Source organism: Salmo salar, chromosome ssa27, assembly GCF_905237065.1.
Source record: "Salmo salar chromosome ssa27, Ssal_v3.1, whole genome shotgun sequence".
Lineage (NCBI taxonomy): Eukaryota > Metazoa > Chordata > Actinopteri > Salmoniformes > Salmonidae > Salmo > Salmo salar.
Window position 1 is genome coordinate 810110 of NC_059468.1, and position 23109 is coordinate 833218.

At 42.0% G+C, this 23109-nt stretch overlaps 1 protein-coding gene across 2 annotated transcripts in view; it reads right to left on the reverse strand.

The window, feature by feature from the left end:
- cgnb (cingulin b) overlaps positions 1-23109 on the reverse strand; it is a 52998-nt gene that overhangs the window by 24504 nt on the left and 5385 nt on the right. For both annotated transcript variants that reach the window (XM_014176884.2, XM_014176883.2), the window contains exons 2-4: positions 1788-2900; positions 1612-1706; positions 992-1061 (exon numbers count right to left, since the gene is read on the reverse strand). In XM_014176884.2, the coding sequence (XP_014032359.1) occupies positions 992-1061; positions 1612-1706; positions 1788-2891 (1269 nt within the window). In that variant the 5' untranslated portion in view covers positions 2892-2900. The remainder of the gene's footprint in view (positions 1-991; positions 1062-1611; positions 1707-1787; positions 2901-23109) is intronic.

Here is a 23109-nt window from a genome sequence, read left to right on the forward strand (position 1 = left end):
TCAGTTATGAAGAATACCATCTTTGTGATCTTGCAGACATTGATTCAGCTTTGATCAAACTTTATTAATACGAGCACCATTTGACAGTCTGCCAGTTCTCTACGAGTAGAACAGAAACTTGGATCCACAGCCACTCTGTAAAAAGCATATGCATAAAGAAAATAGGCCTATACAAAGACTGCTGTACACAAATATAGGCTACTGACCGCAGGAACAAACTGTACCGAGGAGAATACAATTTTGACAGTGCAAAAATGCTGACTGTATCAAAACTGACCGTATCATTTTAAATACCCTGCGAGCCGCTTGCTCCTATCTTCACATTTTTGGGGTGTCAAAACAGAGCTCTTGGGGAGACAGAATATTACTATAAAGGTTATACAAACTCCCTATTATATGTACAGAGAACACACACATCCTCAAGCTGTTACTCTTACATACAAAGCTCAAACACACACACACACACACATTTATAAACAAACACTTTTTCTTTGATATGAGCACACTAAAATGGGTCAATCTCGGCTGAATAAGCACACAGTAGTACAAACACTTTCACCCCTTTTTCGTGATTATCCAATTAGTAGGTAAAGTCCCATCGCTGCAACTCTTATGGACTCGGGAGGGGCGAAGGTCGAGAGCCAATGCGTCCTCCGAAACACGACCATGCCAAGCCGCACTGCTTTTTGACACACTGCTTGCTTAACCTGGAAGCCAGCTGTACCAATTTGTCGGTGTCAGCTTGCAGGTGCCCGGCACGCCACAAGGAGTCGCTAGAGCGTGATGGGACAAGGAAATCCCCAGCCAGTCAAACCCTCATGACGTTGGGCCAATTGTGCAGCACCTTATGCTCTCCCAGTCACAGCCAGCTGTGACACAGCCTGGGATCGAACCCTGGGCTGTAGTGACGCCTCAAGCACTGCAATGCAGTGCCTTAGACTGTTGCACAACTTGGGAGACCATAATTTCCTTATAAAACGTTCATTCTTACCTTAGCACCACTGGTCGTCTCATAGACAAGGTTGCCTTTACGTTTGATGGATACATCACTCTCACTGGTCCTAATGCAGAGGGCAGCAAATGAAGTTGTGCTTTAGTAAGATAAGGATACCTATGAATGTAAGTGGTCTCCAGTGGTAAACATTATAATTAAGCAATAAGGCCCGAGGTGGTATGGCCAACATACCACGGCTAAGGGCTGTTCTTAGGCACGACGCAAAGGTATGTTAGCCATATACCACAAACCCCAGAGGTGCCTTATTGCTATTATAAACTGGTTACCAACATAATTAGAGCAGGAAAAACAAAATGTTTTGTCATACCATGGTACACGGTCTGATATACCACGGCTGTCAGCCAATCAGCATTCAGGGTTCAAACTACCCAGTTTATAATTACTGATATAAGAGTGTAATCGTTTTCTTAGAGTACAGGACATTTTGGTACAGGAGTAACAAAATAAATAATTTACGGTGAAACATTGCCCAATTCAAGCTTGAGTGTAGGATTTCTCTTGGTTTTTACCACTACCACGATAACGTCTATGACAATGTAACAGCAGAGACTCGGAAGCAACAGCCTTCTAGGTCACATGTTCGTAACTTTCTTTACCCCTCTTTCAGGATGGTGTTGATAGCTTGTTTGGTTTGTGGTTCCTCTCCACTGATGACCTCTACACTCTGATCCCTCAGAGGGGCCGGCATCCCCTTCAATGGTAAAAGACATTGAGGGTCAGAACAGATACATTATACTGCTCACACACAAAAAAACTCAACTTTGTTACTTACTGTCTTCTTTGGTGGGATGGCAGGAGGGGTATCCTTGACAACTAACTTCCCAGGTGACTTTATGAAGTTCAGCTTGGGGCCAGGGAGGGCTGTCACCTTGGCAACTGAGGCAGGGCTCATTCCTAGGCTACTGTACGGAGGTGTGGATGAGGAGGTGGAGGAGAAGAGCAAGGAGGCAGTGTTGGGAGTTGGCGAAGGAGGTGAGACCTCAGGATGAACGTCTTTGCAAGCATCCAGACTTCTGGAGCGTCTGCGTTCGTCAAACTTGAGCCGCAGCCTTGTTCCGGAGCGCCCCCTAGTCTGTCCAGTAGGAGTGCCAATGTTGAACTTGCTGATCAGCTTGTTGATAGGCGCCAGGGAGGTCTTGTCGATGGCAGGAACAATCGCCTCATTGAACGACACTGGAGGGGGTTCTGGGATGGACGAATCAAGTCCATTTCTGCCCAGCAAACCACCGTGCCCCACCCCATTCTGCCTGGTCCCTCTGGGACTAACAGGTTTGAGCCCTGCCTCGTTAAATTCCTCCCCGTTGACCCAACCCCTCTCCTTCATATCCACTCTGTAGGGTTCTGTTGCTGTGGGACCGGGTTCTTCCTTGACCTTTACCTTCATCTGTCCTTCCCTCCGGGGCCCACCCTCACACTCTCTCTGGCTCCCAGCCTGGCCATCCCCAGGAGGTCTCTTGAAAGGACTCCCAAAGTCCTCCCTGCCCTCGCCCTCTGGTGTGGACTTCGGAGAGACTGGAAAGCTGAGTGTTTGTCTAGTAGGGGCGTAAGGGTTCTGGACGTCCCCCCCTTCCTTCCTCTGGGGCAGACTGTTGTAGGGCGAGGAGAGGCCCGAGTTGGGGTTCTGTGACTGGGCCTGCTGAGTCTTCAGCTGCACCCCATACGAGTCTCCCTTCTCCCCATCCTTCAGCACCACGTAGGGCTGGCCGGAGATGCCCTGTACCCGCACGGCCACCCCGTACTTGTTGGAGGGGGGCATGGCGCCGCTACCCCCTCTGGTCTTCTCGGGGTAGCCCCCGCCAGTGTCATGGAGGTCCTTGATGAAGCGGATCTGGACACCGTAGTCAAGCGGAGGCTTCCTGTCTGTGGAGAGGGCCATTTTGACTTCCTGGTTGGGCAGAGGGTGAAATTCTAATCAGTCCACACACACGTTGCAGTTGACAGACAGCTTCACAAGTAATTTTTTAAAGAACAGTTGTACAGAAGGCAAAATAATATTTGTTCTCTTTATCCTAACAAGTCTCTCCATTTCTATCAAAGCTATTGTGTTTCAGGTTCTACACCTGACAATGAGCAGGTTACTGGCACAATGCATTCACTGAAACTGACTCGCATCACACGGTTAATTATCCACTTTGTGAGAATGAAAGCTGTGCACTAAGACATACTGTACACATGAAATTCACATCTCAGTCTGGTGTCTCACTGTTTTTCTACTAGTCTAGAATTTGCCTGGGGCTGTTTAGTTTCCTCTTAGTCACTGCTGCCTGCCACCACAGGACGGCCATTGATGGGGTTTGCATATGACCTCCATTACATTACGGATTGACATCCGCTTGAATCTTTTTCATATTTGCAACTGGTATAGTATGAGATATGGCATATCTTCATGATACCCTATCGTATGCCCTATTCTGTACAATAGCTTTTCTCACAGGATGTAAAGTATTCCTTGGAGACAATTATGCCACTGGGCCACTGAACATTTCTTTGTGCTGGTGTAGTCCTTTCTGTGTGGGTGTAATGTGTGAGAGAGGAGGAGAAAGAGAATGACTGAAGAGAGTGGGTTTAGAGGGCCTGCGGGTCCGACAGCGATCATTGTGACGTGGTCGGAATTTTTCATGCTGCCCGCTCATAAAAAGATAAGCTTTATCCTATATGCAAAACGTAGCTCAAGAGAAAGTGCAAGTGTCCATGCTCATCATTCTTGGTGCTTCAAGTTCAATAGCCATAGCCTACCTCTGCGTGCGAGATCAGGTATGCATGTAGTCTCAATGAAATAGTTATAATAGGCTATAGCCTATGCATTGGTGGAGAAGCACACAGTTATCTTTCTAAATAGGTTTACATTGCCTAGAAATAAATATTGATCACCCATATTTGTCTCCATCTGAAAATCATCCCGCTCCTAAAAAAGGTAGGCTATATGCAAAACGTAGCTCAAGAGAAAGTGTCCACTTTCTCTCCAACTTTGTTTTATGTCCACGACCCCATTTTGATATCTGAAATGTCCCAACATTGTGAAAAAAAACTACCTAATTTAACAGCCAATGTTAACTTTTTTTATTTGAGTCTATGGCAGTCACTGTTAGAATGTTTTTTTATTATTTCTGATTGTCTCCTCCACGCACCATCACATACTTTTAATGTGGGGCTATGACAGTCAATTGCAAATTAGTCTGACATAAGGTCTCATCTCACCACCACTAATGAGATGGGTCTGCTTGATGCATGTCGCTTGGGAGATTCTCAAAGTCAGGCGGCGTGGTCGACAATGAGAACACTGAATCCAGAAGGGTAGCCTACCATGTGTTATATGGTGCTTTGAAATCAACTGGGAAGTCGGGAAAAATACACATCAAATCATGAAGTCAGTGAACTTTTGGTCGGAAAGTCAGAGCTCTATATAGAAGCCAGAGTTCAGAGTTCCCAGTTGCATCACTTATGTCTAAAATAACATTGCAGGACTGGAGGTTGGTTTCGGGATCAGTTCTTGCATACAGAAAAATAAAGGCAGTCAGATCGTTATGAAAACCTGCGGGTGTGGGCGAGATGAAGAAATCAGTGCTGCGCAGACCTCTAAGTGGGTACTTGTTCGTGCGTAGCATAAATTACTAGCTAGATATACGACTTCAGGTGTGTTAATATACTGGCAAGTCCGATGCATTAGTAGCCAACTAACGTTACGTTAGGTAGCTAGCTAACATACCGGTACATAGTGCTGTAATGACATGATATGCAATGTATTTCGTAAGATAACTAACAAATTGTCAGCCAACATAACATGAAACGTAACCTATTTGAAAAGTCATTACATTGCTTTAATTATGACAAATGTTGAGCTATGAATTTGCATCCACGCTCATCGGACTTCAGCTGCATATTTTCCGCCATTTACTTAAAATCTGAAAACGTTGTGAAGCCATGCCCATTTTCTGAAGAATTGGCTTTAAAAGGCCTTAAAAGAACAGAAATAGTGTTCACTACTTGTATACTTCGTATTTTGGTGAATTTAGTACGACATCTGGGAACTTTTGGAATACTAACTATTAGAGGTCGACCGATAATGAATTTTCAACGGCGATACCGATTATTGGAGGGCCAATAAAGTCGATACCGATTAAATATATATATATATATAATGACAATTACAACACTGAATGAACACTTATTTTAACTTAATATAATACATCAATAAAATCAATTTAGTCTCAAATAAATGAAACATGTTCAATTTGGTTTAAATAATGCAAAAACAATGTGTTGGAGAAGAAAGTAAAAGCGCAATATGTGTCATGTAAAAAAAGTTAACGTTTAAGTTCCTTGCTCAGAACATATGAAAGCTGGTGGTTCCTTTTAACATGAGTATTCAATATTCCCAGGTAAGAAGATTAAGGTTGTAGTTATTATAGGACTATTTCTCTCTACCATTTGTATTTCATATACCTTTGACTATTGGAAGTTCTAATAGGTACTTTAGTATTGCCAGCCAAATCTCAGGAGTTGATAGGCTTGAAGTCAAAAACAGCGCAATGCTTGAAGCACAGTGAAGAGCTGCTGGCAAATGCACAAAAGTGCTGTTTGAATGAATGCTTACAAGCCTGCTGCTGCCTACCACCGCTCAGTCAGACTGTTCTATCAAATCATAGACTTAATTGTAACATAATAACACAGAAATACGAAAACAAAACGTTTATTCTTACAGTGAAATACAGAACCGTTCCGTATTTTATCTAACTGGTGGCATCCATAAGTCTAAATATTGCTGTTACATTGCACAACCTTCAATGTTATGTTATAATTATGTAAAATTCTGGCAAATTAATAATGGTCTGTTAGGAAGAAATGGTCTTCACACAGCTCGCAACGAGCCAGGGGGCACAAACTGCTGCATATACCCTGACTCTGCTTACACAGAATACAAGAAAAGTGACAATTTCTCTACTTAAAAGAAATTCATGTTAGCCGGCAATATTAACTAAAAATATATACTTGTGTATTGATTTTAAGAAAGGCATTGATGTTTATGGTTAGGTACACATTGGTGCAAAGATAGTGCTTTTTTTTGCGAATGCGCTTGTTAAATCACCTGTTGTTTGGTGAAGTAGGCTGTGATTCAATGACAAATTAACAGGCACCGCATAGATTATATGCAACGCTGGACAAGCTAGATAAACTAGTAATATCATCAACCATGTGTAGTTAACTAGTGATTATGTAAAGATAGATTTGTTTTTTTTATACGATAAGTTTAATGCTAGCTAGCCCCTTACCTCGGCTCCTTGCTGCACTCGCATAACAGGTAGTCAGCCTGCCACGCAGTCTCCTCATGGAGTACAATGTAATCGGCCATAATCAGTGTCTAAAAATGCCGATTACCAACTTGAAGTCGGCCCTAATTAAAAATCGGCCATTCCGATTAAAATCGGTTGACCTCTACTAACTATAGCCATACTATGATCGATAAGCATACTACATACTCAATTTACATCACAAATAGTACGGTTAGTATGATTATTCGAACACAGATACATTGTTCCTTCTCAGTATCTATACACCATCTTGATATTATTGACCATAGACTGCTGCGCCACTCGGGAGGTTAAGGCACTGCATCTCAGTGCAAGAGGCGTCACTACACGCCCTGGTTCGATTCCAGGCTGTATCACAACTGGCCATGATTGGGAGTCCCATAGGGCAGCACACAATTGGTCCAGCATCACCTGGGTTAGGGTTTGTCTGGGTAAGGGTTTGACCGGGGTAGGCCGTCATTGTAAATAAGTATTTGTTCTTTACTGACTTGCCTAGTTAAATAAAAGCAAAAAAAAAAACTGTGGTTTAAAAAAAATATGTGTTATGGCTTTTCAACCTCGGCTCTGAATCCACGATACGGCAATCTATCCAATGGAAGCTTCTCTAATGTCAAACATGCAAAGTGTGGTGTACCGCAGGGCAGCTCTCTAGGTCTTTTCTATTTTTACCAATGAGCTGCCAGTGGCATTAAACAAAGCATGTGTGCCCATGTATGATGATGATGATGATGATGATGATTCAGCCACATACGCATCAGCAACCACAGCTAATGAAGTCACTGAAACCCTTAAAGAGTTGCAGTCTGTTTTGGAATGGGTGCCCTGTAATAAACTGGTCCTGAACATCTAAAACTAAGAGCATTGTATTTGCTACAAGTCATTCCCTAAGCTCTAGACCTCAGTTGAATCTGGTAATGAATGGTGTGGCTGTTGAACAAGTTGACGAGACTAAATTACTTTGCGTTCCTTTAGATTGTATACCATCATGGTCAAAACATGTAAATTCAATGGTTGTAAATATGGGGACAGGTCTGCTGGAATAAAGAGATGCTCTGCTTTTTTGACACCACACTCCAAAAAGCAAGTCTGGCAGGCTCTAGTTTTGTCTTATCTTGATTATTGTCCAGTTGTGTGGTCGAGTGCTGCAAGGAAATACCTAGTTAAGCTGTAGCTGGCCCAGAACAGAGTGGCACGTTTTGCTCTTCATTGTAAATCAGAGGGCTGATATAAATACTATGCGTGCCAGTCTCTCTTGGCTAAGAGTTGAGAAGTGACTGACTGCATCACTTCTTTTCATAAGAAACATTGTGTTGAAAATCCCAAATAGTTTGCATAGTCAATTTACACACAGCTTTGACACACACACACACACACACACACCACCACCAGGGGTCTTTTCACAGTGACCAAAATCCAGAACAAATACAAGAAAGCGTACAGTATTATATAGCGACATTATTGCATGGAACTCTGTTCCATCTCATACTGTTCAAATTAACAGTAAACCTGGTTTCAAAAAACAGATAAAGCAACACCTCACGGCACAACGCCTCTCCCCTATTTGATCTAGATAGTTTGTGTGTTTGTATTGGTATGTAGGCTACATGTGCCTTGAGCTGTTCTTGTCTATTAATGTTCTGTATTATGTAATGTTTCATGTTTTGTGTGGACCCCAGGAAGAGTAGCTGCTGCTTTTGCAACAGCTAATGGGGTGAGCCTAATAAAATACCAAATACACCCCCCCCCAAAAAAAAGGGTAAACATACCATTGTTCCATCTCAACTGGAAAGTGCTTTGATTTTTAAATCAGTAGCACACAACATGAACAATATCTTATACTGAACAAAAATATAAAAACACAACATGTAGTGTTAGTCGCATGTTTTATGAGCTGAAATAAAAGATCACAGAAATGTTCCATATCCACAAAAAGCCAATCTCTCAAATATCCAGCAACTTCGCAAAGCCAATGAATAGGAGTGAGACATTCCACAGGCCACAATCAACAGCTTGATCAACTATGCGAAGGAGATGTGTCGCGTTGCATGAGGCAAATGGTGGTCACACCAGACACTGATTTTCTGATCCATGCCCCTATGACTGTATTCCCAGTCATTTGAAATCCATAGATTTGGGCCTAATGAATTTATGTAAATTGATTTCCTTATATAAACTAACTCAGTAAAAATCATAGAAATTGTTGCGTTTATATTTTTGTTCAGTGTATATAATACATACACAATGCACACTTACAATAACCCCTAATGACAATTAATTGATGTCAATGTATCAATCATGCAATGATTTGGATTAGTAGTAGATAGCACATTGGACTGGAGTATGCATTGGCTGTTATAAACTGTTGTGAATGCTTATTGCTTACGACAGGTATCATGCTATGGTTAAATTGCCGTTGTACAAGCTTTATGACACAGTTTCAGTTACATGTAGCCCATCAACCATGTAGCATTCAGTTCAGTTAACCTATCAATACAGGGGTTAAATTTCAACCTCTCCCCCAAAAACACTGGGAGCAGGGGGGGAAAGGTGGACAGGATACTCCTATTGTCCCAACTCCTTGGAGCGTGATCCACCAGTGGCTATGCTAGGAATGGGCCTTTCTCCTCTCATCTACCCCAGAGCCATCTCCCACAGACTTCATAGACCCACTCAGCCAGAGTGTGTTTACAATGGGCACACCTGCAGTGTGCACACCCCCCACCCATCTGTCTCAACACAGAAGCTGCCTCACTCCTCTTTCCTTAATTTTTCTTGCTAGTTTCGGGTTACAGATGCTGCTAAACTGCTCGAGTTTATCCCACAGCAGTTGAGTGAGGGCCGTTGTCTCGTTTTCTGATTAATTGGTAACCTGGGGGCAATGAATCAATAACCAGAGGTAATTAGCTATTGGTTTACACTGTAACAGCCCATCCCTTGACCATTAGGCGAGATTAACAAGTCAAAGTCAGCCTTTGTCTTCTAAAAAATTCTCAGGATTCCAGACATTCTCTCTATACTAAATGTTCTGCGTGAGTTTCCATTGGTTTAGGAAGCAGATTATGAGGAAGCTGTACAATTGGAGAATTGGGGCATCTAATGTATGAATAAGGGAGGTTTTAGTTTGAGGGTTTAAACAGTTGATCGGAAGGGGTTAGTAAGGCTAACTGCCATCTCATTCCAAAATCATGAGTATTAATATGGAGTTGGTCCCCTTTGCTTCTATAAACAGCCTCAGTAGTAAATGTTGCAAACGAGGACAGATTATTTTTTACACGCTACGCGCTTCAGCACTCCCATTCTGTGAGCTTGTGTGGCCTACCACTTTGCGGCTGAGCCGGTGTTGCTCCTAGACGTTTCCACTTAACAATAACAGTACTTACAGTTGACTGGGGCAGCTCTTACAGGGCAGAAATTTGACGAACTGACTTGTTGGAAAGGTGGCATCCTATGACAGTGCAATGTTGAAAGTTACTGATCTCTTCAGTAAGGCTATTTTACTGCAAATGTTCGTCTATGGAGATTGCATGGCTTTGTGCTCAATTTTATACACCTGTCAGCAACGGGTGTGGCTGAAATAGCCAAATTCACTAATTTGAAGGGGTGTCCACATACTTTGTACATATAGTGTACTATAGGACCTGGAAAGTAAACATATCTATGTTAAAGTTAACTGGCAAATGTCATTACAAGGGAAACTCCTTGTCAAAACATGGATGAATCAACTGCGTTGTGGTACTTTGCATTAGAGAAACGACAGGATTTTCAATGGGAGACATAAGCCCAGATGGCAATGTTTGGTGAACGTATTGGGAGGCTACGCTGTTACAACCCAGTAGCAGGACAGGGTTTTGCTCCATTGGTCTCACTCTATCCCACTCTCTCAGACAAGGCCACGTCACAATGCATTACTATGTCAACAGAGAGTGGAATGTAACCGAACAGGACTGTTTGCCAGCCAGCCATCGTCCTTCCCTCTCCCCACGCCCCTCCCACTCGCCCTCTCTGCCCCACTTTCTCACCCATGCCGTTTGCTCTATATGTGTGACATACAAGGGTGAAAAAGCACCACCACTGGAGTTAAAATATATATTTTTTTTTATCCATCCATACTGTATGGGGGTTTGAATGACTAAATTACATATTTTTTATATCACAACTAAAGCCACCCTTGCAACACAAGGGAGTACTCTAAACTAATTCAAATCTACACAGGTGAGGAATAGATTTTTTATTCAAAGGACACCTGGATTGTACAATATTTGCACAAGCGCTCAAGTTGGTTGTTGATCATTACTAGACAGCTATTTTCAAGTCCTGACAGATTTTCAAGATGATTTAGGTCCAAACTGTAACTAGGCCACTCAGGAACATTCAATGTCATTTTGGTAAGCGACTCCAGAGTATATTTGGCCTTGTGTTTAAGGTCATCGTCCTGCTGAAAAGGTGAATGTGTTACCCAGTATCTATTGAAAAACAGAACCAGGCATTCCTTTAGGATTTTGCCTGTGTTTAGCTGTATTGTTTTTTTATCATAAAAAAAACAAAAAACTCCCGGAGTCCTTGCCGATGACAAGTATACCCATAACATGATGCAGTCACCACCATACTTGAAATTATGAAAGTGGTACTCAGTAATGTGTTGGATTTACCTCAAACATAACACTTTGTATTCAGAACATAAAGTTCATTTCTTTGCCACATTTTTTGCAGTTTTACTTTAGTGCAACAGGATGCATGTTTTGGAATAAAACATTCTGTAGAGGCTTTCTTATTTTCACTCTGTATTGTGAACTACAATGTTGATCCATCCTCTGTTTTCTCTTATCACAGCCATTAAACTAACTGTTTTAAAGTCAGTATTGGCCTCATGGTGAAATTCTTGAGCACTTTCTTTCCTCTCTGGCAACAGTTAGGAAGGATGCCTGTATATTTGTTGTGACATCTACCGATAGGGGCCCTTCTTTGCGAGGCATTGGAAAATCTCCCTGGTTTTGTGGTTGATTCTGTGTTAGTCGAACAGTGTATTTCAGAGGGACCTTGCAGCTTGATGTGCACCCACACTGCCCGTTCATCATGTCACAATGAATAAGAAATTATGGCATAGCACTGGGAGTCATTACTTGAATATGTCACCCCTGTATGGGATTGTCGTCCGTTTCTACCTAAGTGGAAAGCCTGAGTCTCATTGCTCAACTTGTACACATAATTATCTGAGAAGTTAAATGTAGAGGACCATCTAATTGTGCTTAATATTCTCTTTGATGTATTAGAACTGACCTGGTGAATCCAGTTGTAGTGTTGACTGCCATTCTCCTCCAGCTCTGTTGAACTCTTTAAATCAACTCCCCTATGATTCCTATTTTGGTTCTCATCACCAACTGCGACATTCTCTCTCTGCCAGTGCTCCCATGTGGCCTTTTCATTAGGGTTGTGATCAGAAAACTGGATTTCATCGAAGCAACATTCAGTGTGCATTCACGGTGCATGTATCTTTTATCCTCTTTATTACATGTTACACTTGACAGGAGTGGGGACAGACTTTTAGTAGGAACCATGTCTGCGTTTGCCAAACTGTCAATGAGAAGATTCAGGTACTTATGTGGATGGCATGCACATGTATTGCGGTCACTAGGCTTAGTCTCGAACATAGAATGGCCTGTATCTTCTAAACTGTCTGTAGGACAAGAGGTGTTGCCTCTTACACTTTTGACTGTAGTCCTTGTGCAGTATTATCCTATCTTTTTTCTTTCCTTCCAACAGTGTCTCTTCCCTGGGAGCAGAATTAATGTTTTTTTGCTTTTCATTGGTAGATTTATTTTTCTGTTGCATGATGGGCAATGGTATTTCTCACTGACCGTTGACGTTAGTTCTCTAGTCCTTTTTTCTGTACCTCAGCCTTATCTCTCATCTTTAATTCATCTCATCAGCATCTTATTTTTTGCTCTAAGGTTTTTCCATCTCCCTTTTGAGTTTCACTTGCTCTGCCAGGGCCTAGTGTTGATCTTTGTCTGTTCCTTGTTAGGATAGGTGAATGCTCTGGTGTGCTGCATTGTACAAGGGCTGGGTCTCCCTGGATTTCCTGCTCTTAGATTAATTAGTTCATGAAGGTTCTCTTTTCACTACACCTCTTCTATGAGTTTCTCCATTTCTCCCGAAGCTTCTCTTTACATTTCTCAACTCGATTTCTGCTCTGGATATCCCCCAAAAAATGTTTATTACAATCTCAAAAGTAGGCCTAATATTCAATTAGGACAACAATTTAGATTTGCATAATGACTTCCTCTCTCCTCTCAGGATCAGCATTTTGTCTCTCCCTGTGTTCTCTCTGCACTCAACATCTTACGTCCTCAAGCTGACATGGATAAAAACAAAATTAGTCTATAGCCAACCTTTTTTTTCCCAAGTACAACAGTGCCTCTTCAACCTCAGGAGGCTGAAGAAATGTGGCTGCCTGTCGGGCTGTATCACTGCCAGGTACGGCAACTGCACCAACCGCAACCGCAGGGCTCTCCAGAGGGTGGTGCGGTCTGCCCAGCGGGGACAAACTACCTGCCCTCCAGGACACCTACAGCACCCGATGTCACAGGAAGGCCAAAAAGATCATCAAGGACAACAACCACCCGAGCCACTGCCTCTTCACCCCGCTATTATCCAGAAAACGAGGTCAGTACAAGGTGCATCAAAGCTGGGACCGAGAGACAAAAACAGCTTCTATCTCAAGGCCATTAGAACGTTAAAACAGCCATTACTAGGCAGCTACACCAGCAGACAACCTGGGCCCTCTCTAAAATGATCTGCCGAAATTGTTGCAACCCCTATTACTAGCCTGTTCAACCTCTCGTATCTTCTGAGATTCCCAAAGATTGAAAAGCTGCCGCGGTCATCCCCCTCTTCAAAGGGGGTGACACTCTAGACCCAAACTGCTACAGACCTATATCTATCCTACCCTGTCTTTAAGGTCTTCAAAAGCCAAGTTAACAAAACAGATTACCGACCATTTCGAATCCCACTGTACCTTCTCCACTATGCAATCTGGTTTCAGAGCTGGTCATGGGTGCACCTCAGCCACGCTCAAGGTCCTAAACAACATCATAACCGCCAACGATAAGAGACATTACTGTGCAGCTGTATTCATCAACCTGGCCAAGGCTTTCGACTGTCAATCACCACATTCTTATTGGCAGACTCGACAGCCTTGGTTTCTCAAATGATTGCCTCGCCTGGTTCAGCAACTACTTCTCTGATAGAGTTCAGTGTGTCAAATTGGAGGGCCTGTTGTCCGGACCTCTGGCAGTCTCTATGGGGGTGCCACAGGGTTCAATTCTTGGGTTGACTCTTCTCTGTATACATCAATGATGTCGCTCTTGCTGCTGGTGAGTCTCTGATCCACCTCTACGCAGACACCATTCGGTATACTTCTGGCCCTTCTTTGGACACTGTGTTAACAACCCTCCAGACGAGCTTCAATGCCAAACAACTCTCCTTCCGTGGCCTCCAACTGCTCTTAAATACAAGTAAAACTAAATGCATGCTCTTCAACCGATCACTGCCCGCACCTGCCCGCCTGTCCAGCATCACCACTCTGGACGGTTCTTACTTAGAATATGTGGACAACTACAAATACCTAGGTGTCTGGTTAGACTGTAAGCTCTCCTTCCAGACTCACATCAAACATCTCCAATCCAAAGTTAAATCTAGAATTGGCTTCCTATTTCGCAACAAAGCATCCTTCACTCATGCTGCCAAACATACCCTCGTAAAACTGACCATCCTACCAATCCTCGACGACATCATTTACAAAATAGCCTCCAATACCCTACTCAATAAATTGGATGCAGTCTATCACAGTGCCATCAGTTTTGTCACCAAAGTCCCATATACTACCCACCACTGCGACCTGTACGCTCTCATTGGCTGGCCCTTGCTTCATACTCGTCGCCAAACTCACTGGCTCCAGGTCATCTACAAGACCCTGCTAGGTAAAGTTCCCCCTTATCTCAGCTCGCTGGTCATCATAGCAGCACCCACCTGTAGCACGCGCTCCAGCAGGTATATCTCTCTCGTCACCCCCAAAGCCAATTCCTCCTTCGGCTGCCTCTCCTTCCAGTTCTCTGCTGCCAATGACTAGAACGAACTCCAAAAATCTCTAAAACACTAATTTCCCTCACTCGCTTTAAGCAACAGCTGTCAGAGCAGCTCACAGATCACTGCACCTGTACATAGCCCATCTATAATTTAGCCCAAACAACTACCAAGTCTTCCCCTACTGTATTTATTTAGCTCCTTTGCACTTACTTCCAATGCAAATCTACCATTCCAGTGTTTTACTTGGTATATTGTATTTACTTCGCCACCATGGCCTTTGCCTTTACCTCCCTTATCTCGCCTCATTTGCTCACTTTGTAAAAATACTTATTTTTCTACTATATTATTGACTGTAGGTTTTTTTTACTCCATGTGTAACTCTGTGTTGTTGTACGTGTCAAACTGCTTTGCTTTATCTTGGCCAGGTCGCAATTGTAAATGAGAACTTGTTCTCATCTTGCCTACCTGGTTAAATAAAGGTGAAATAAAATAAAAATCTGACCGAATTTTGAATTCCGGAAAGTGAGTGTGGAAGAGGTGAAACAATTATTGTGTATCAACAATGACAAGGCACCGGGGACTGACAACTTGGATGGAAAATGACTAAGGATAATAGCGGACGATATTGCCAGTCTTATTTGCCATATCTACAATTTAAGCCTCCTCTCAGGCCTGGAGAGAAGCAAAAGTAATTCAATTATCCAAGAATAGTAAAGCCCCCTTTACTGACTCAAATAGCCAACCAATCAGCCTGTTACCAAACCTTAGCAAATTTTTGGAAAAAATGGTGTTTGACCACATGCAATGCTATTTTACAGTAAAATAAATTGACAAACATTCAGCATGCTTACAAGGAAGGACATTCAACAAGCACAGCACACAAATAACTGATGATTGCATGAGAGAAATTCATGATAAAAAGATTGCGGGGGCTGTTTTGTTAGACTTCAGTGCGGCTTTTGACAATATTGATCAGAGTCTGCTGCTGTAAAAATGTACAGTTGAAGTCAGAAGATTACATACACTTAGGTTGGAGTCATTAAAACACGTTTTTCAACCACTCCACAAATTTCTTCTTAAACTATAGTTTTGGCAAGTCGGTTTGGACATCTACTTTGTGCATGACAAGTAATTTTTCCAACAATTGTTGACAGATTATTTCACTGTATCACAATTCCAGTGGGTCAGAAGTTACATACACTAAGTTGACTGTGCCTTTAAACAGCTTGGAAAATTCCAGAAAATGAGGTCATGGCTTTAGAAGCTTCTGATAGGCTAATTGACATCATTTGATTCAATTGGAGGTGTACCTGTAGATGTATTTCAAGGCCTACCTTCAAACTCAGTGCCTCTTTGCTTGACATCATGGGAAAATCAAAAGAAAAATCAGCCAAGACCTCAGAAAATTAATTGTTGACCTCCACAAGTCTGATTCATCCTTGGGAACAATTTCCAAACACCTGAAGGTACCACATTCATCTGTACAAACAATAGTACATAAGTATAAACACCATGGGACCAAGCCTCCGTCATACCACTCAGGAAGGAGACGCGTCCTGTCTTCCAGAGATGTATTTTGGTGCGAAAAGTGCAAATCAATCCCAGAACAGCAAAGGACCTTGTCAAGATGCTGGAGGAAACAGTTACAAAAGTATCTATATCCACAGTAAAAAGAGTCCTATATCGACATAACCTGAAAGGCCGCTCAGCAAGGAAGAAGCCACTGCTCCAAAACCGCCATAAAAAAGCCATACTACGGTTTGCAACTGCACATGGGGACAAAGATAGTAGTTTTTGGTGCTCTGGTATGATGAAACAAAAATAGAACTGTTTGGCCATAATGACCATCATTATGTTTGGAGGAAAAAGGGGGAGGCTTGCAAGCCGAAGAACACCATCCCAACCGTGAAGCACAAGGGTGGCAGCATCATGTTGTGGGGGTGCTTTGCTGCAGGAGGGACTGGTGCACTTGACAAAAAAGATGGCATCATGAGGAAGGAAAATTATGTGGATATATTGAAGCAGCATCTCAAGACATCAGTCAGGAAGTTAAAGCTTGATCACAAGTGGGTCTTCCAAATGGACAATGACCCCAAGCATACTTCCAAAGTTGTGGCAAAATGGCTTAAGGACAACAAAGTCAAGGTATTGGAGTGCCCATCACAAAGCCCTGACCTCAATCCTGTAGAAAATTTATGGGCAGAACAGAAAAAGCGTGTGCGAGCAAGGAGGCCTACAAACCTGACTCAGTTACACCAGCTCTGTCAGGAGGAATGGGCCAAAATTCAACCAACTTATTGTGGGAAGGCTACCCAAAACGTTTGACCCAAGTTAAACAATTTAAAGGCAATGCTACCAAACTACTACCAAATACTAATTGAGTGTGTAAACTTCTGACCCACTGGGAATGTGATGAAAGAAATAAATCACTATTATTATTCTGACATTTCACATTCTTAAAATAAAGTGGTGATCCTAACTGACCTAAAACAGGGAATTTTTTGTTGGATTAAATGACAGGAATTGTGAATAACTGAGTTTAAATGTATTTGGCTAAGGTGCATGTAAAATTCCGCCTTCAACTGTATGTGTTATGGCTTTACATCCCCTGCTACATTGTGGATAAAGAGTAACCTGTCTAACAGAACACAGAGAGTGTTCTTTAATGGAAGCGTCGCCAACATAATCCAGGTAGAATCAGGAATTCCCCAGGGCAGCAGTTTAGGCCCCTTGCTTTTGTCGCACCTAGTCTACTGTTCAGTCGTGTGCCACAAAAAGGGACTTAGTAAAATTGCAATTGGCTCAGAACAGGGCAGCACGGCCGGCCCTTAGATGTACACACAGCGCAAATAATAATATGCATATCAATCTCTCCAGGCTCAAAGTGGAGGAGAGATTGACTTCATCCCTACTTGTATTTGTGAAAGGTATTGACATGAAAGCACTGGAGCTGTCTGTTTAAACGACTAGCACACAGCTCTACATAGAGCCATGACTACATGGAACTCTTCCACATCAGGTAACGGATGCAAGCAGTAGAAATCAGAAAGAAAGAAAAAACATAAATACACACCTTATGGAACAGCGGGGACTGTGAAGCAACACAAAACACATGCACACACGATAACATACAAACTATACACACGTCCACATGAATTTTGTGTTGTAGATATGTGGTAGTAGAGTAGGGCCTGAGGGCACACAGTGTGCTGTGAAATGTTATGAATGTAATGTTTTTTTAAATTTTATAACTGCCTTCATTTTTCTGTACCCTGCCTTGGCAGCAGCTAATGGGGATCCATTATAAATACAACCGGAGTGACGTGACAACACTGGCTACAACAAAATGGTTCCAGTCTGGCTAGCTACATTGTCAGATATACATTTCTAATTTTGTCAGACAGTACACTTGAACTCGCAATGAAAATGACTGTTAGCTAGCGAAAGTTAGCTTGCTGACTAGCTACTTGTATGATCTGTGTATTATTCGAATCAGAAATCCATTTGCATTGCTATTTATAGCCTAATGTTAGCTGGCTAACATTGAACCTAGTTGGTTAGCTCTTTAGCTACCTGCAGATGCATACTAGAGCTATGACAATGTTTGTATTGGTAGTAGTATGAGTTGGGATTATGCCGGTTCATTATAGCAATCTAGATGAACCAACACACACAAGTTTCTACTTTAATACAATGTAAAAAAGACAACTTCAAATTTAAGACCAGATTGAGGCAGACGTTCACACGAGATGGGGAGAGAGGCAAATGGGAGAAACAGTGGTTGAATGCAGGGATCGTTCCCTGTTCTCAGGTGGAAAGTTGTATGTGACACGTGCCGGAGATTGTCAGCACTACACCAAGGCTCTGCACAGGAAATTCTAATATTAAATGGTTGATGGCAGTGGGTAACCAAATCACAGATTGCATTTGCCTTGTCCAAACATTTTGGGACGGCTGATCTACGTTTCCCAAGTGCTGGGTGTTTGAAAGCATTTTTGTTATCACAATTTCTCCCAACAAAAAAACAATAAATCACACAACCTTCAAGAAAAATCTAATGAATTTCAATATTCAGGTGGTTTGTGCCTACTCGTTGAAAATCCTTGTCATCTTCTTACTCTACATAGACAAAATGTACGCATTGACAATGAACTAATTAGACAAAAGCAGTACTTCAATGTGTGAGATAAGAGGTATGGCGTGGGAGCATGAAGAGTCAAATGCGTCTCTCATGGCCAATGTGTGAGAGTTGGCAGCTCTGAATCACAGCGCATATTTTACTTCCTTCTTTGCTCCAATGGGTACACTCGCAATGGCCGCCAGTCCACCCACTACGCCATCGGCTTGAATGGGGACGCCCGTTCTAGTCATATGGCAGCACATGCAGTCAGGAGCAGAGGAAAGGATAAAGTGTGTGCCTTTTTGCTATTCAAAACGGTTATTACGGTGACCATGGTCATTTGGCAGGCCAAAATTCCATGACCGTCAGGGCGCCCTTTTCCACCCCTCTGGAAACTGTAGTTCTTATTGACAGTTTTAGCAGGTGGGTGAGAGGCCTGACCAATGTCACAAAAAAATTACTTTGAAAATCCTGTGCCTAATTGAATTGTTCAAGAATTCTGCATGACCTACTTCTAATCTTGAAGCATAATTTTCTACACTACCTACCTACACTGATCTCTGAATGAAGCAATTTAAGGATCCTATGGTTCTAACAATGAAATGAGCTTTAAGATGCATTTGGGAAACCGGGCCCAGGGCAGTTGTGCTTTCCCATGAGTACCTTTCCACCTTTTTGATACTTATTGACAATTTGTCCTATAGAAGGTAATCATTTCATTACAACATTAATTGGTATGTGACCTGTTTCAGGAAACTAGGCATATGTCGCAAGTCACGAATTTACAGGAGCCATTTGAACGTAAAATAGTTATCAAAATGCGTTTTTTTGGCAGAAATGCCTACTTGAACATGTGAACTTTCATGTGCCTTAATACATTTGTATGCCATCTGTACAAGACTAACTCCTACCAATTGGATACCATGAACTTGGGGAGAAAAAAGGGGTGAAAATATATAAAGAAAAAGGCAGGGACCTTCCTGCTAGCCATGATTGGCTGAGATAATGAGTGGGCTGGACATGCCGAGAGAGGAGTTTCAGATTGGTCTGCGGTGTAGGATCAGGTCTATAAAATGAGCTGCTCGTTATGCGTACATAATCCTTTCTACTGCAATTTTTCTAAAAATATAACGTTAGCCATGGAGAACTGCAAATATGTTGCTACTGCCCTGAATTTATCAGGCACTAATCGACAAAGCTCAGTGGGAAAAATATGTGATTGACTATCTTCTGGAGGACGATTGTGCCATGCACAATCCCTGATTTAGGTAAAAACATTTTAATAGAAGACATTGTAGTCTTCAGATGAATGAAAACACACATACCCATTAACAGTACACCCTCCATATAATTCATAACATAGGCCTAATAGTACTGTATAGTTATTTTTACTTGCACACATTATAGCTGGGTCACCCCGTCCTGCCCCAACACCACAATCAGCTTTAGGATCTTAGTGAAACATTCATTGGTTTCAGGTGTTAGGCCAAGGCCAGAGTGACAACAGTACAGCAGACTCCCAGGGCCAGGACTGAGCAGCCCAGCAGCTAGGGATTACGTAAATAGGTATCGCCAGTGACGTGGGCATGTCTTCAATACAGGCTCCTTTTGTTGCACAGTATTCCGTATAAGGCATCCAAACAGACCTTATGAAAGTTGCAGGGTATACCCTTAATCTTAAAAACAAATCTAGTGATATTTTACGTAACTTTTTATTTCTTCCATGCATTGTGGGAGGATAACCAACCTTCCAATCAATGGCAATTAATTTAATAGCCAATATAAATGCTCGGTTGTACAGTTCCTTCTCATAATTGCTGACTTAAGACAGTTAGGATCTCCAGTATCAACATTTCCCAGCAAACGAAAACAGGAAGAACCTGTAGATCTGCTGAGAAAAGAACATACTATTTGCCAGAATTCAGCCAGCCTTCACAAGACCACAATATACAGTTGAAGTCAGAAGTTTACATACACCTTACCAAATCCATTTAAACTCCAGTTTTACAATTCCTTACATTTAATCCTAGTAAAAATCCCCTGTTTTTTTTGCCACAACTTTGGAAGTATGTTTGGGGTCATTGTCCATTTGGAATACCCATTTGCGACCAAGCTTTAACTTCCTGACTGATGTCTTGAGATGTTGCTTCAATATATCCACATCAATTTCCTGCCTCATGAAGCCATCTATTTTGTGAAGTGCACCAGTCCCTCCTGCAGCAAAGCACCCCCACAACATGATGCTGCCACCCTTGTGCTTCACAGTTGGGATGGTGTTCTTCGGCTTGCAAGCCTCCCCCTTTTTCCTCCAAACATAACTATGGTCATTACAGCCAAACAGTTCCATTTTTGTTTCATCAAACCAGAGGACATTTCTCCAAAAGTACGATCTTTGTCCCCATGTGCAGTTGCAAACTGTAGTCTGGCTTTTTTTTATGGCGGGTTTGGAGCAGTGACTTCCTTGCTGAGCAGCCTTTCAGGTTATGTCGATATAGGACTCGTTTTACTGTGGATATAGGTACTTTTGTACCCGTTTCCTCCAGCATCTTCACAAGGTCCTTTGCTTTTGTTCTGGGATTGATTTGCACTTTTCGCACCAAAGTACATTAATCTCTAGGAGACAGAACGTGTCTCCTTCCTGAGCGGTATGACAGCTGCGTGGTCCCATGGTGTTTATACTTGCGTACTATTGTTTGTACAGATGAACGTGGTACCTTCAGGCGTGTGGAAATTGCTCCCAAGGATGAACCAGACTTGGAGGTCTACAATTATTTTCTGAGGTCTTGGCTGATTTCTTTTGATTTTCCCATGATATCAAGCAAAGAGGCACTGAGTTTGAAGGCATGCCTTCAAATACATCCACAGGTACACCTCCAATTGACTCAAATGATGTCAATTAGCCTATCAGAAGCTTCTAAAGCCATGACATCATTTTCTGGAATTTTCCAAGCTGTTTAAAGGCACAGTCAACTTAGTGTATGTAACTTCTGACCCACTGGAATTGTGATACAGTGAATTAAGTGAAATAATCTGTCAACAATTGCTGGAAAAATTACTTGCGTCATGCACAAAGTAGATTGTCCTAAACGACTTGCCAAATCAGTTTGTTAAGAAGAAATTTGTGGAGTGGTTGAAAAATGAGTTTTAATGACCAACCTAAGTGTATGTAAACTTCCGACTTCAACTGCATGTCCCCTTGTGCTTTACACCTCCAGTAGAATAATCATATTTCTGAGTGCATGATATTCAATTTCACTGGCATATAGTACGTTCTATGGAGGTTCTTAAACTGCAGTCATTTACAGATGAAATTATATGAACATGTCTGGGCATTCTAACATATCTGTACCCATTCATCATCAATAGTGTCTCCCAGGCCTTCCTCACAGTTGTGTGTCATCGGGAAAAGCCTCTATCACCCTTCATAAAGTTTGGAAATCAACTTGAGGTTTGTCAGACATCCATAAAATAGGATCTGGACAATCCAGCAAACATTGGACTGACTGGTCTTCCCTGGCTGCCTGACCCTGCTGAGACCCCTATCAACATCTAATCCTCCTAAAATGAGGCATGACAAAGAATTACCTTGGTGTACATTTATACATTATATTATCCCAGAACAGAATCAATGGTTCAATAACTGAAATGACCATTATTCCCAGATCCCAGACTGTAGCTTTAAGCTTTAGCTGCTGTCCTGTGCCTACTGAATGTCTACCCATCAATGCAAGATGGAACTTTGTTTCATTCACTGAATATACTGCAAAATCACGTTGCAGTTAACGTGAATATGAAAAAAAACGTAAATAAAAAAATATGAAAAATATGAAAACTTAAATACCCTGTAGTTTACTAGTGTCTGTAAATAAATATTGATAATGAAAAGTGAAGGGTGCTCAACCAATGTAAGTCGAAGTGCAATCAAAACATTTAATCATTGAAAACAGCACAACGCGCACATAGGTTAGGGTACTATGGTGAGCAAGCATTGCGCCTTTTCATTTTCAATAAGTATGGATTTATTACCCAATTATTTGTCTTTGCCTGCAAATCGTCCTCCTGAAAAAGTGAGGGTATATCCTATAGTACTCTGAGCTGTGTCAGATATGCATAAAATAACATTGCAGGACTGCGGTTGGGTTTGGGACCAGTTCTTGCGGTAACGGGTGGTAGTCGATAGAGATCCAGCAGGTGTGGGTGGGATGAAGAAATCAGTCTGCGCAGACCTCTACTGTGCACCATGACAGTGAAGCCTGTAATGGTAGAGCTGTTTATTACTGTGTCAGTGTGAAAAGAAGGGAATTAGTTAGGGAAACTGACAGATCAATAATGTTATTGATATAATGACTAATACAACTCACATTGCACTGAGAAAACAGAAAATCAATCTTCAATCGTTACACCGATGGTTTCATCGTTTGATTCAGGTCTAGTTTGATTGAGGAAAAAAATAATAGTTAATGTAGGCCAACTTTTGGCCAGCTCTCTCCCGCTTGCCAAGTTAATTTACTTTGAAACAGGACAAAACAAAGTTCAAACTAGAGGTCGACCGATTATGATTTTTCAACGCCGATACCGAT